The 13730-nt window shown below is 35.3% G+C and overlaps 1 protein-coding gene across 1 annotated transcript in view; it reads left to right on the top strand.

Annotated features, from left to right (window-relative positions):
- LOC143234480 (patched domain-containing protein 3-like) overlaps positions 1 to 7162 on the top strand; it is a 39759-nt gene extending 32597 nt beyond the window's left edge. The window contains exons 2-3 of the mRNA XM_076471873.1: positions 1276 to 1608; positions 3960 to 7162. Coding sequence (XP_076327988.1) covers positions 1276 to 1608; positions 3960 to 5848 — 2222 coding nt within the window. The 3' untranslated portion in view covers positions 5849 to 7162. The remainder of the gene's footprint in view (positions 1 to 1275; positions 1609 to 3959) is intronic.
- The last annotated feature ends 6568 nt before the right edge of the window (positions 7163 to 13730 follow it).

Raw genomic sequence — 13730 nt, 5'->3', positions numbered from 1 at the left:
TTTATTTACTTTTGAAACAAAACAGACTCAGGGACCTTGCGGAAGTACATCTAGCATATTTGAATCTAAGAATAGTGTCCTTGAATCTGGCGAAAGAGGTTCCCACTCTAGGCCCTCATGCAGCATATCATTTAGCAGATATGGATACCATTTAGAAATACCATGTATATATTAATTACCGGAAGATATATCGTATTAAACTATTCTTTAAGTGTTTATCAAGGCCGATTTATCAAATAACCCTTTAGTTCATCACTTGTATGATATACCCCCAGTTAAGATTTTGCTGTGATAATTTTTACTGTTGTTAAAACTCCATATGTTTCAAAAACCAAAAATCACTCTCTTCCGAGTTATTCATGATGGCAAACCTCCTATGCATTTTTTTTTTTTTTTGTATTTCCTCAAAATAGAAAACGAGATTGAGCCACATTCGAACCGGAGATCCTACTCACAAACAAATACTGTATACCCCTACGAGTAAACTGAATTCAAAACTTATAGAGTTGCTTTACGATTAAGAACTTCTGATTGTTTGTTTGTTTTGGAATTTCGCACAAAGCTACTCGAGGGCTATCTGCGCTAGCCGTCCCTAATTTAGCAGTGTAAGACTAGAGGGAAGGCAGCTAGTCATCACCACCCACCGCCAACTCTTGGGCTACTCTTTTACCAACGAAAAGTGGGATTGACCGTCACATTATAACGCCCCCACGGCTGGGAGGGCGAGCATGTTTGGCGCGAACCCGCGACCCTCAGATTACGAAGCGCACGCCTTAACGCGCTAGGCCATGCCAGGCCCAAGAACTTCTGAAATGAAAGTGAATATGTAGTAATATAATGTATGAACAACGCTCTATCTACTATATTCAATGTTAACGAGGCCTTTCGCACAGTACAATTACTTTTCAGGCCGGATTGGATATGGCAGACTAAGTAATGGTTAAAATTCAATTTATATTAACAAATTACTTGACAACTGGTACGATATATAAACTAGATTAAGTTGGTGTGTATTTTTGTTTATAAATTTTATTTATGTCACAACCCTCTAGGATTGTGGGAAGGATAACTGATTTTAACACCATGTACTACTAAGTTATTTTATTTAATTAACTTGGTGTTTATCCAGAAGACCTTTCGAGCCAGAGGACAGGTTCGAACACTAAATTTTCTTTTAGTAAATAATAAAAAAATAGTATTTCGCAATGTTGTTTTCGTGAATAAATCTATTAAATTTTATACTGCAGTTAATATAATTTTATTTGTTGTTCATAGGAATTGGCATGGACGATACGTTTGTACTTCTTGCCGCTTGGCGTCGCACCGATCTGAAGAAGCCAATACCAGAAAGGATGGCCGAGACATATTCAGAAGCCGCTGTCTCTATTACCATAACATCTCTAACCAACTTCCTATCGTTTTTGATTGGAGTTCTCACGCCGTTTCCCGCAGTCCAGATCTTCTGTATTTATACAGCTGTGGCAGTGTTGTTCACCTACGTGTGGCATATATCTTTCTTCGGAGGTTGCATGGCGATCTGTGGGTATGCTGAACGACGCAATTTGCACAGCGTTTTTTGCGTTCCTGCAACACCCAAATCTGTTGCCAGTAAGTATTTTTAACATGTTATTTTTTTAAAGTCATAATGTAAGTAAATGAATATGTAATATTTTACACGGACTTTACGTTAAAATAATTTTATCTGCGAATTTTCGGTCATCTTATCGGATCCTTCATCTCGCGACAATGCACTTTGTTGTAGAGCATATAGTAATACAGATTTCTTAGTGTGTTGTTAAGCGCAGAAATATCTGTTTTTGATGTGACCATGTTTAAAAGTCCAATGAGTCATGTAAAGTTTGGAAATGAGTAAAACATAAGGACAGTTTTTGTGTTTATTGTTGAGCAATACGCTGCACAGGTATTGAAACCCGGTTTTTAGCCCTCATCCGTCCTGCTGAGCCAGAGAAGGGGGTTGATAGAAAGACAGCAACATAAAAGTCCAGATAAACGTAACAGCTAAAGATAGAAGAATTTAATTGTATCCGACCGTCTCAGGAAATTATTAGGTTATTTTTGTCAGCATATAAGAGAAGACCTGGGTTATTTATCAAATAAATGTAAACATCTCCTTTACCAAGAGTAACTTTAAAACTTTATGTCAAAAAGTAAATATTTACTAATTATCTTTGTGGCTTGTGTCAGTACAAAGTCCAACCTGATGCTTCCATCTGATGGTCGCGGATTAGAATTTCCTTTACCGAATATGCTCAACCCTTTCAGTTGACCGTGCGGGCGTTATAATGAGATGGTCACTTTGTTGGTAAAAGAATAGCCCAAGAAGCTGCAGAAGATTGTATTCATTAGCTGCCTTCCTTCTAGTCTATCATATTTACATTAAAGACTTGTAGCTAGCTAGCTGTGCGCAAGATTCGGAAAAACACATCTTCTGAATGGCACTTCAATAAAATCACGACACTGAAGTTACTTAACCAGTCAGGGGTCAAATGTGAAAATTTACAAAATTTAATAAAAACGTTCATTTAGTCTAGTTAATAAAAACGTGCATAAATGTATTTAATAAAAACGCTCATTTAGTCTAGTTAATAAAAACGTTCATTAATCTATTCAATATAAAAAGTCAACTTAAATGCGAACAATGCTATAAGATGTGCAGAGGTTATCCTGTTATTTTAATTTAACATTTACCAACTAAAACTAACAACACAAAAAGATGTTAAAAACTGGGATCAGTGTGCCAATTTGTCAGAATGTCTCACCAATTTAATTAATAGATCAACTTAAAAGACATCACTGAAAGGGACGGGTGTGACCCGGTAGCTAGCATCCTCAAACGATGATTCCGAGAAATACAACGTGTTCTAAGTTCAACAGTCAAATCTATTTGACGAAGTATGATTAGCCCAAGGGTTGGCAGTGGATGCTTCGACTAGCTAGCTGCCTTTCCTTTAGTCTCTTAGCTTAAAAATGAAAAGCGACAGATGAAGCTTTTCGTGAAAACTTTGAAGTAATAATAATGACTATATTAGTTAGGAGAGAGATTACTGTTAGAGGACCTAGCGCGTGTTGCTTTCAGAAAGTAAAGAACGAGAAATAAATTTTAAAACTAAAAAACCTCTAACAGCCAACAATCATAACTTGTTTTAAAACGGTTTGATCAGTACAAAGTTTGAAATAGGCTTAGCTCAATATGTTATTACCATAGTTCATTTCTCTGTATGTGTTCTTATAGCAAAATCACATCAAGCTATCTGATGAGTCCACCGAGAGAAATCGAACCCCTGATTTCCGCGTTGTAAATCTTTAGACTTACCGTTGTGCCAACGGGTTACTACTTCGTTTCTGTTAAAACATATAAATTCCCATCCAATTCTTTGAAAATTGTTTTCAGGGATAAAGACACGATTTCTATTTTATGTTGTCCTTTGTCATATTAAGCAAAAAAATTCAAACTAAAGGACCCTTGGTGGATGACAATAAGCGTGAGAACTTATAAAATGCAGTATTCAATCCTTACAGTTGGCATAGCATGGATAACCCGCTTTCAAGGATCGTGCACAGCAATAAACAAATCTTAAAATCTATTAACAAATATAGTTGTATAAGAAATTAAACGTTCGTACTTTGGATAAGGCAGCCATGTTGAAAACTAGTAAGCTAAAGGCAGATTCTTACTATGTGCTATTCAGCATTAGCGTAGAAATATTCTGATGGTACCTTTTCAAAATGAATCGTCACAAGCAAGGTTTAATACATTAATCTCTTCGTGTCTTCTACGATGCAAGTTATGTTAGTGAAAAATAACTACATTACATGATGTTTAAGGATGTATTCGTTAACAAAAAAATTGTTAAATTGTGTTCATTTACTAAGAGTTAATAAACTCTCAGAAATGCTATATAGCTTATCACACCGTTTTATTATTCATTTTCATCCAGTTTCAGGAAACAAGAGCTTCCTGTTCCGACTCTTGTGTACTGGTGGAATTAACAAAGATGATCCAGACAATTTGGTGGACAACAAGGAACACGCTTTGATGGTCTTCTTCCGAGATTCGTTTGGCAAAGCACTAAGCTACGTGCCCATAAAAATACTGATAATAGTGTGTTTTCTCGTCTACCTAATTATTGGAATTTGGGGTTGCACGCAGGTTAAAGAAGGCCTCGAGAGACATAAGCTTTCCAAGTACGACTCGTACTCTATCATTTACTACAGGATGGACGACACGTACTTCCGGAAGTATCCTTTCCGGATTCAAATTGTGATAACTGATGAGCTAAATTATGAAGATCCCAAAATACAAGAAGCTATAGAGAATATGCTCCAAAAGTTCGAAAACGAGGAATTTAGCGCTGGTCCGTTGCTGACCGAGTCTTGGCTCAGGGCTTATTTACAGTTTCAAAAAGATGACCTGTCCTTCTTTTTATTGGATGGTTTCAACCTCACTAAGAAGGAAGATTTCATAGAAGCACTTCGGAGTGTGTTTTTCAGGTTACCACAAACAGACAAATTCAATTATGATCTCCTACTGAACGAGGATGGAACATCGATTATAGCTTCCAGATTTCTGGTCCAAACTCAAGACGTCAGAGATTCAAACCAAGAGAAAGCAATGGTGATTAAACTGCGTGAAATTGCTGACAATTCGCCTTTCAATGTGACAGTGTTCCAACAATTTTTCATCTTCTGGGATCAGTTTATTCTTGTTCGAGAAACATCTATTCAGGCCATCTCGGTGGCTGCAGCCGTTATGATGGTCATATCACTTATTTTCATCCCAAAGCCGATTTGTGCGCTCTGGGTGGCTTTCTCCATTATTTCTATTGAAATTGGAGTTGTTGGGTACATGTCCCTTTGGAACGTTAACTTAGACTCCATTTCTATGATCAACTTGATCATGTGCATTGGATTCTCTGTCGACTATTCAGCCCATATTTCATATGCTTTCATATCCTCAGAGAAGAAGACGGCGGATGATCGGATACGGTCAGCTCTTCATTCTCTTGGAATGCCAATTCTACAAGGGAGTTTGTCGACCATCTTAGGTATAATTTCTCTCTCTTTCGCCCCTTCTTATATATTTTTAGCCTTCTTTAAAACCATATTTCTAGTTATTTTATTTGGGGCTCTCCACGGCCTTTTGCTTCTTCCCATTTTACTTTCTATTTCGGATCACTGCTGCTCAAGTAAGAAAGGTGACTTTTCACACACGTTGTACCATTCACACAAACCCAGTAGCTCAACTGCTCCAGTACCAGATAATGGTAATATAATTATCCCTCGTCCATCTCACCCTAACATAACCGTATTAGGTATAACGAACATGAAAGCCTCACAGCAAACAGAAAAAGGGAAGTCAGCAAAAATGGATTATGGGAAAATATTTCTAGAGACATCTAGTTCTAACAGTAGTGCCGACAAGGATCTCGGAATTGGAACCAGTGGTGAAGAAAGCAGTGAAGGCAGCTGGAAGGAGAGGCCCCTGGATCCCAACTCTCGAGCTCACGAGGACACACAGCTTATAAGATACCCTTACTTTCCATCTGCTGGCCATGAGGAACACTCCAATCCGGCCTTTCAAGAGGATGAAACTGTACAGCTGGAGCGGACCCCTTCGGCGCCAACTTCTCGCAATTCCTCCAGAATGTCTCTGTACCACGTAGACAATAACACTGGGCTGTTTAATGTGCGACATAGCGAGGAACAACCTATACGGAGCTCTGGAGAGAGGCTATCCTCCGTATCCAGGACAAGAAACACTTCAGTGTCATTAGAAATTGACCAGCCAAAACGTGCTCATGAGCAACAAAGCCAACATCCACTTTGACGCACAGAAAACACGTGCTTAGACAAAGAGAAAAAAAATTAGTGACTTGTAGTAACGAAATAATAACTTAAACCACATATTTAGACGCAAAGAAATACTCGATGACATTTGTAATAACCAAATAACACATGTTGGCAGTCTGAGTGACGAGGAATGACCAATGATAGTGAAGCATTGGAGACATTTTTCCTAGTCAGGCATATATATCCAACATTAAAGCCACTTTTGAAAATTGTGACGATCCTTGATCATTTTCAAGCATCCAATCATCTGCAAGAACGTATAACCACTTTTAACTTATTTTGTTAAAAACGTGACGTCAAAATGTGTTTTGTGAAAGTTCATCACTTCTCACTGATCTTACTATAATGTCTTTTTATTTCATTGTTCCTCGATATTCATTCGAAATTATAGAATATTTGTATTAATGTTTTTAATTAAGATATTGTGATACGGCATTTAGCTGTGCCAAATTCATGAACAAATTAACGTCAATTACAACATTTCGTTAAGAAATGGGAAAAAAATGTTTCGAAATTTTGTATAACAGTTCTTTAAAATAGAAAACAATCGTTAAAATGTGAAAAATCGTTTAAAATTCAGTTTTATAATTTTAAGCATAACGAATGTTAATCACTGATTACCTGTTACAAATCGGATTAATTCCTTTAGCCTAATTTTTCTATTTTTATACCGAAATTTAACAATATTTGCCTAATTCATTTGGGGTGGGCAGTTGTAATTCATCAACAAAATGATAGCATTTGTAAAGTCTGAGGTAGCAAATTTTACATTTGGTTTACCCTTTTTGACATGTTAAAAATTCAAATCACATTTGTGATTTAGCATTAGGAATAGGCGAAGGAATCGGAGGGCAGAGAAAAAGTCAGCCCCCTTCCCCCAAATCTACATTTTAGTAATGTTCAGGCTACTGTACATTGCATGTCTGTGTTTTACCTGTGTGTGTTAAAAGAATTACTCAATTTTAAATATTTAAATCGATAAATGCCAGATTTTCTGGAGAGAGGAAACATCTTTTGATCCCTAATAAACTGATCAGTTTCAGATTTCAAATATTGAATACAAATTAGTCCCCTTCCCTCAAGTAACTTTGGCTTCTTTTGTTTGTATTATCGAAACTCTTACAAGAATAGCAACAACAACGTTGTTACTTCGTAAAATGACTATAGTTTGATAAATACCTGATCGCCTGTATTTGTTTTTATATGTTGTACTTAAAACTCCAAGTTGGATTCCTCCCGACAGGTGTCGTTGTAGTTGTTTTTTTCTGAAATAAATACAACTCAGGCAAAACTGTATCACGTCTTGTCTTTCTTTAACTTAAACGATAAGGTTGGTTATATTCAAACACTTCTGCAGTGGTATCCCTTTGAATAACTCAAACGTTTATCGATAAACACTTTAACGTTAAACACTATATGTTAAAAGAAATATATACAATTCAAAACAAGTGAACATTGGTACAGAACTTTTATCAACATTATTATTTGATCATTTACGCAAGTTTTGATGTAAGTTCATAGTACGTACATAAAATATGTATATTCACACGCGCTAAAGAATCAGCTGATATTTTAAAACGTTTGTTTCTATATATGGTAAACGTGGCGCAGAGTTACCCGTGGACTATCTACAGTAGCTGTTCCTAGATTATAAGCCAAACTAGAGGTTAGGCAACTAACTAATCAACCACCCACCAACACAACTGTTGATTTACTCGTTACGAACAAATAGTGTGATTGGTCATACTATAACGTCCTCACGACTGAAAACGAGGGCACGTTCGATGTTGGAATTCAAATTTGAGTGTTCTAAATACCAAGTTCATACCAGACATATTAAAACTATATTCAAAGGTGTTTGTGTACTTCCTCCGTTAAGTTCCATGGAAGTGATTGGTTCTTTGTTAATAAGATGGAACTGTACAGGGATGTGTATTAGACAGCCCAAGGTTCGATCCGCAATATGCCACTGAACATATTACAAAGACATAATAACTACAACAATCAGTCAAACCTGCTGTTTAGCTACAAGTAGTAGGTAAGTGATTAAAAGTCCTAATGAACTTTTATTACTTTGATTTATGAGTCCATGTTAAGCCTGTTTCATTGGTCGGATAAAGAGCCAATCAGGTTGAAAATATCTCACGCCCGATCATATTTTACACTGTCCGAAGTTAGTGAAATATAATACCCTGAACATAAAAACACATTTAAGGCATTTCGTTTTATATAATTGTCTTGAGGAATCTATTAATGTGTGTTATTTCCTCGTTTTATGTATGCTTAGTAGCACAATTAAGGTTTACAAGACCGTAAAATTGTATTATTTGACAAGAAATATATCCTGATTTCCTAAATAAACATTATTACTATAAAATACTTAAAACTTCTGCGATATTTATAATACTGCACAACATTCTCCAGTCCATGGGTTGGGCGTGGTCAGCGGTTTAGTCTCCAGACTGTGAAACCGAATGATTCATGGTTCGCGACTCCATTGCTCTTAGTCAGTGAATGCTCTATGAAAGTGACGATCAAATTTTGCCAGTCAATTAGACAAAATATAAATTATGTTACTTCCAAAATCAGGAACAGTTACGAACACTTCAACGAAAATTCTGAACAACCAATCTATTAAACATTCGAAGTCAGCGAAAAGCATATATTAATATACAGCGTGACTTGTTTCTTTCATGTGATATGCTAATACACAGCAATTTCTTTTTTTCATATACAATATACGGAGTGACTTGTTTCTTTCAAAATGATAATCGCCCATTACTAGATGTACCAGAAATTAATTTATTTTTCTTACTTATACTACACATAAACTGGTGTTTGCGACTAGAATGATTTGATGTACGATCTGTTTGATATTTTATAGTGTTTTATTTAATTACCAGAGAATTTATAAATAAAGCTACCAAGTGTTTGTGATTCCGTTATTACAACTAACAAAGATTATTGTTAAACTACGTCTAATATTCATATCTTTGTTACTAGCACTGCAGACATTAATGCTAAGTTACATATAAATTGGTAGAAGCAAGAAAGGTTTAAAACTTGTTATTAAAATAATGAAATACAAAAACTAGGGCTACGAAAAAACAAATACTACCTTTGTAACTATCTTTTTACTGTTGTTTGTTCAGTCTTATCGACTTAGGCCTAATTGGAGATTAATGAGTATCGTGTTGGAAGAGAGAAAAAACATTAAAAATGAAATGAAATCTGATCTTAACAGAAGTATTTCAAACTTTCTTACACATAATTCATATGTCCACAAAATTCTCAATCTTTAAAAATCATCCATGTAGAAAATTGCATCGAAGGTTGTTCACGCAACCATAACCTTTTACGACTCCAGAAGACGTCATGCAGTAGTTACAAAAGGTATACTGCGCAAGCGCGATGCAGCTCAGAAACCTATATTACCATACCTTAAAGTTTACTTGTATATAAAAATAACCATTGAATATATTCAAATTAATACTGATTACACTATTGTTATCCTATTTTTTATTCATTGTTGTTTCTGTTCCTGCTTTTAAATGACAGGCCTATAATTTACAAATTAAATTGTATTTTAAATTTTCCTTCGTCCTGAAACACCGCAAAAATCTCACTGTCAGACCCTTTTGCACGCTATCTTTCGCATGATAAAAATAATTACGTGTAATGCCTAATAAAAGTTTCATAAGAGTCTATATTTAACCTGACATTCATGTTGGGTCTTGACATTTCTAGAGACTTGATAAAAACAAATATTGTATAAAAACACAGTATCGTTGTTGTTAACAGTTTATCCAAGCTGCGAGAAATTTAATTACTGAATTAATTAGTAAATCAGTTCAAAGCTATAGTTTTTTTCTTTAGTTTATGCTGTAAATACGAGTTGAAATTTCATGTTTTATTTGCGAGTTAGGCCTACTAACAAACGTAATATATAAAATTATTCTCGAAGAAATAATTGATTCCTTGCAAATAAGTGAACTGGTCTTTATACTATTTTTACCGAATAATTATATGAATACAACAAATGGTTATAATTCATACAAATAGAAACTAATTAATCTCGTGCCTTATTTATAGCAGCACGTTCTTCGACTAACTGACGCTTAGTGGATGTCACAGCTTTCAACCTATACTCTTATAAAAAACAAGAACTTAAGAAATACCTACAGTCAAAGCTATATTTTCATATCAAATATTGCTCTATTAAAAATATCCGTCAGCGTGTTCAGTCGTTAGGCAAATTTGTTTGGATTATTTATTAGAAATAATGCTAAGTCCAGTCGATAATGAATTTATTCTTATTTAACATAACAATGTTTTGAGACAACAGAGGAAGACGTATTGGTCAATCTCGGCTCTCTCATCATCTAAGTCTGAACTAAACTAAAAAATTATTGAATATATAAATAAAACAGTAAAGCTAGCCCTTATTATTCACATAATTATTAAGATTTATCTTAAACTTAAATTTTCTGTCACCACACATTTGAATGCTACCCAAAGTCCAACCATTCTGTTAAAAAACGAAAAATGCCTTACTTCAAGACTACTTCCCTGTCAAATTTTATATTTGTGTTCCCTAGTCCTACTGTTAAGTATGAAAAAAGATGATACATCAACACCATCAGTTCCATTTACAATCTTAAACACCTCAATCAGATCCACTGTAAATATTATTTTAAGAAAAAACAGTTTTAAAGATTTCAGTCTTTCCATCCCAGCACTCAAGCAGTCTCTGAAACTTTTTCAACAATTCAAAGTATTTCCTGAGGTAATGAACCAAAAACAAACACAGTACTTCAAATGTGGCCAAACCAATGACCTATAGAATCAAATTATAATCTCTTTAGACTCGTATGAAGTATTTCAGCAAGTACAATCTAAAACTCTGTCTTACCACTAGCAGCAGGACATTGCTTGGATGGCATTAGAGACTAATCGACTATCGCACCAAGATCCATTTCTTTCAGTCCCCTGCTGGTACAGTGGTAAGTCTACGGATTTACAACGCTAAAATCAGGGGCCCGAAACCCCTCGGTGAACTCAGCAGATAGCCTGATGTGGCTTTGCTATACGAAAACACGCATACCCTTTCTTTCATGACACTGTTAAGTGGCCCGGCCTGGCCAGGTGGGTTAAGGGGTTCGACTCATAATCTGAGGGTTGCGAGTTCGAATCCCCGTTGCACCAAACAGCCGTGGGGGAGCTATAATGTGATAGTAAATCCCACTATTCGTTGGTAAAAGAGTAGCCCAAGAGTTGGCGGTGGGTGGTGATGACTAGCTGCCTTTCCTCTAGTCTCACACTGCTAAATTAGGGACGGCTAGCGCAGATAACCCTTGCGTAGCTTTGCGCTAAATTCAAAACAAGCAAACCTTTTATGCAAAACCTTGTCAATTTGTCATTGTTGTTTGATATTAATCACAAAGGGGCTACCCATGCTATGTCCACCACTGGTATCAAAACTCGGTTTCTAGTGGTATGAGTCTGCAGACATACCACTGTGTCACTGGGGGCGGCTTCTTGTTAAATGCCTTAAGAAAACCCAGATGTACCAAATGAACCCGATTTCAGTCTTCCAAACAAGCAGTAACCTTTTCTAATAATGTCAAAAGATTTTCATGGCAAGATTTTCCCTCAGTAAAACCATGTTGAGTATCTATAAAGCTTTCAAACTTGTTAATGATTTTACAAAGCATCTTTTATCAGACTTTCCAAAACTTTACACACAACTTATGTATGACTAATATACATATAATTACTGTGATAATTTTTATCACCTCTCTCAAAAATAAAAGTTGCATTAATTAAATCCAATTCTATGATACCTGCTTACTGTTCAAGGATTTACAAAAAATAGTAGCAAGTGACTCACGTATCCAATCCTTAACCTCCTTCAAAATCCTTGGGGAAATATTATCTGGGACAGGTGGCTTATCATTTTTTAAAAACTTTAACTGAATTAATGCAGTCATCTTGTTTCCATCTATCAACTGTTTAATAATAACACACTGCTCAACTCTTCGTTAGTAATAACTGAAGAAGGTTTCGAGTTTACTAATTCACCCATCGCAAAGCACCTTTAGGATATATCTGAATTTCATTATAAAAACATAGTTTTCGGAATGCTTTACATGTGGACGCTTGATACATTAAGAATGGTTTGCCGAGAATATTTGCCCCAGGGTTCGTGGTTGCTCTCGAAGCTCTTGTATTCAAGCCTTCCTTTATAACCCTCGTTCTAACATTGTTTACCCTAACGTATTCGAATAAGTCCTTCCCGTTAATATTTACATTTTCAGCCAACCTTTTCTCATACACCTTTTTCGATGTTCTAGTTTCCTGTTTGACCAACTTTACTTATCTTTTATAATCTTCTATTTCTCCCGTCATACCAGTCAATTTTTTTTTTTCCGGGTTACCTTCATTTATAGGCCTTACTTCCTAAATAGACTAGTCACTAATGGTACGTACGCCTAATTTCCTTATGAACTAATTTAACAGATTTCTTTGATAACAAACATGTTCACTGACGAACAGATGGACTGACTTTCATTGTTTAACTCATTAACTGACAGTGGACTGGATCAATTACTGATTCACTCACTTTTATATTTATAAAAGTTTTATACTGACTGCACGAAATTTCTATGTCAACTTGTCAACAACATGATTAACTCCTTCTAATAGAGAACCATCTTAACTGAAATATTAAAAATATAGCTTACAGCGATATATTTAAGTTTCAAAACGAGTACAGTAAATCTGTAAAATTACCCTAACGGACTAGAATGTATCCAATATCTGAAGTTCCTTTTCAACTTTAACTCATTGACTTCGGCTGCTCTAAACGCGCGCAGAACTTTTACTCATCCTTGTTCAGCTGCCGAAGGCGAATCGTACGTAACCTACACGTCGATTTGTTTGTAGTTAACTGCACCACTGTGCCACTGGGGGGCCTTATCGAACGAATTAGCAGTCAATTGGTTAAATGAGTTAACAGAATAAATTAAACAGTTAATAATTATTTTTAATAGCAGGAACACTGTTGGAATTATGTATATTTTGCAACGAATATTTTCTATATACTAACTGGTCCAATGTCTCTTTTTCTTTTTAAAGAAAATAAGTAGAAATGTTGTACAAATTAAAACATTATTTAAAATCATTATCTGACTCAGTGATGACGAGAAACCCGAGCCGTTTTTGCATATAAATTTCATTATCTGACTCGTTTTCCAGTATAGAGGTGTCACTGTGCATTAAATAAAATTCATAAACTGGAAAAAAATATATTATCAAAACTTATGTACCACATTACTTCATTAACAAGTGACACGACTGTTGGGTGTTTTCTTCAAGGCTAAGATATGCATTTATTTCATCAAGAAAGTTGGTAGATTTCTGAAATAAAATTAGTTTTTCATGGTATTATGCGTTGATATCTCGCTCACGACAATTAACGAGTGACTAACAAACTCAGACGCAGTGTGATAAGTCTGAAGAGTGAACTTTTTTTTTCGCTACAGAAAAAAAGTTAAACAGCCACAAGTACGGTAAATATACAGACGATTCAATGAACCGTATATTGAACAAAATGAATCATTGTGAAATAAAAAAATAAAAAAACAGTAAATAACATTCGACTCTGTAACTGTGAGTTTGACTGCAGTATCCACGACAAAATAAACGTACCTGTATCAGGCCAAGGCCATCAAGCTCTGAGGTAAACCTTGGTTGATGCAAACGACCTTGGAAATAATATTATTGTAGGAAAGTTTTGAAAATCATTGTGGTACTCACGTCATAATCACATTTTAATTATTTAAAAAAATGTTCCTATT

Source organism: Tachypleus tridentatus, chromosome 12, assembly GCF_004210375.1.
Source record: "Tachypleus tridentatus isolate NWPU-2018 chromosome 12, ASM421037v1, whole genome shotgun sequence".
Taxonomy (NCBI): Eukaryota; Metazoa; Arthropoda; class Merostomata; order Xiphosura; family Limulidae; genus Tachypleus; species Tachypleus tridentatus.
This window is presented reverse-complemented; position numbering and strand designations above follow the sequence as displayed.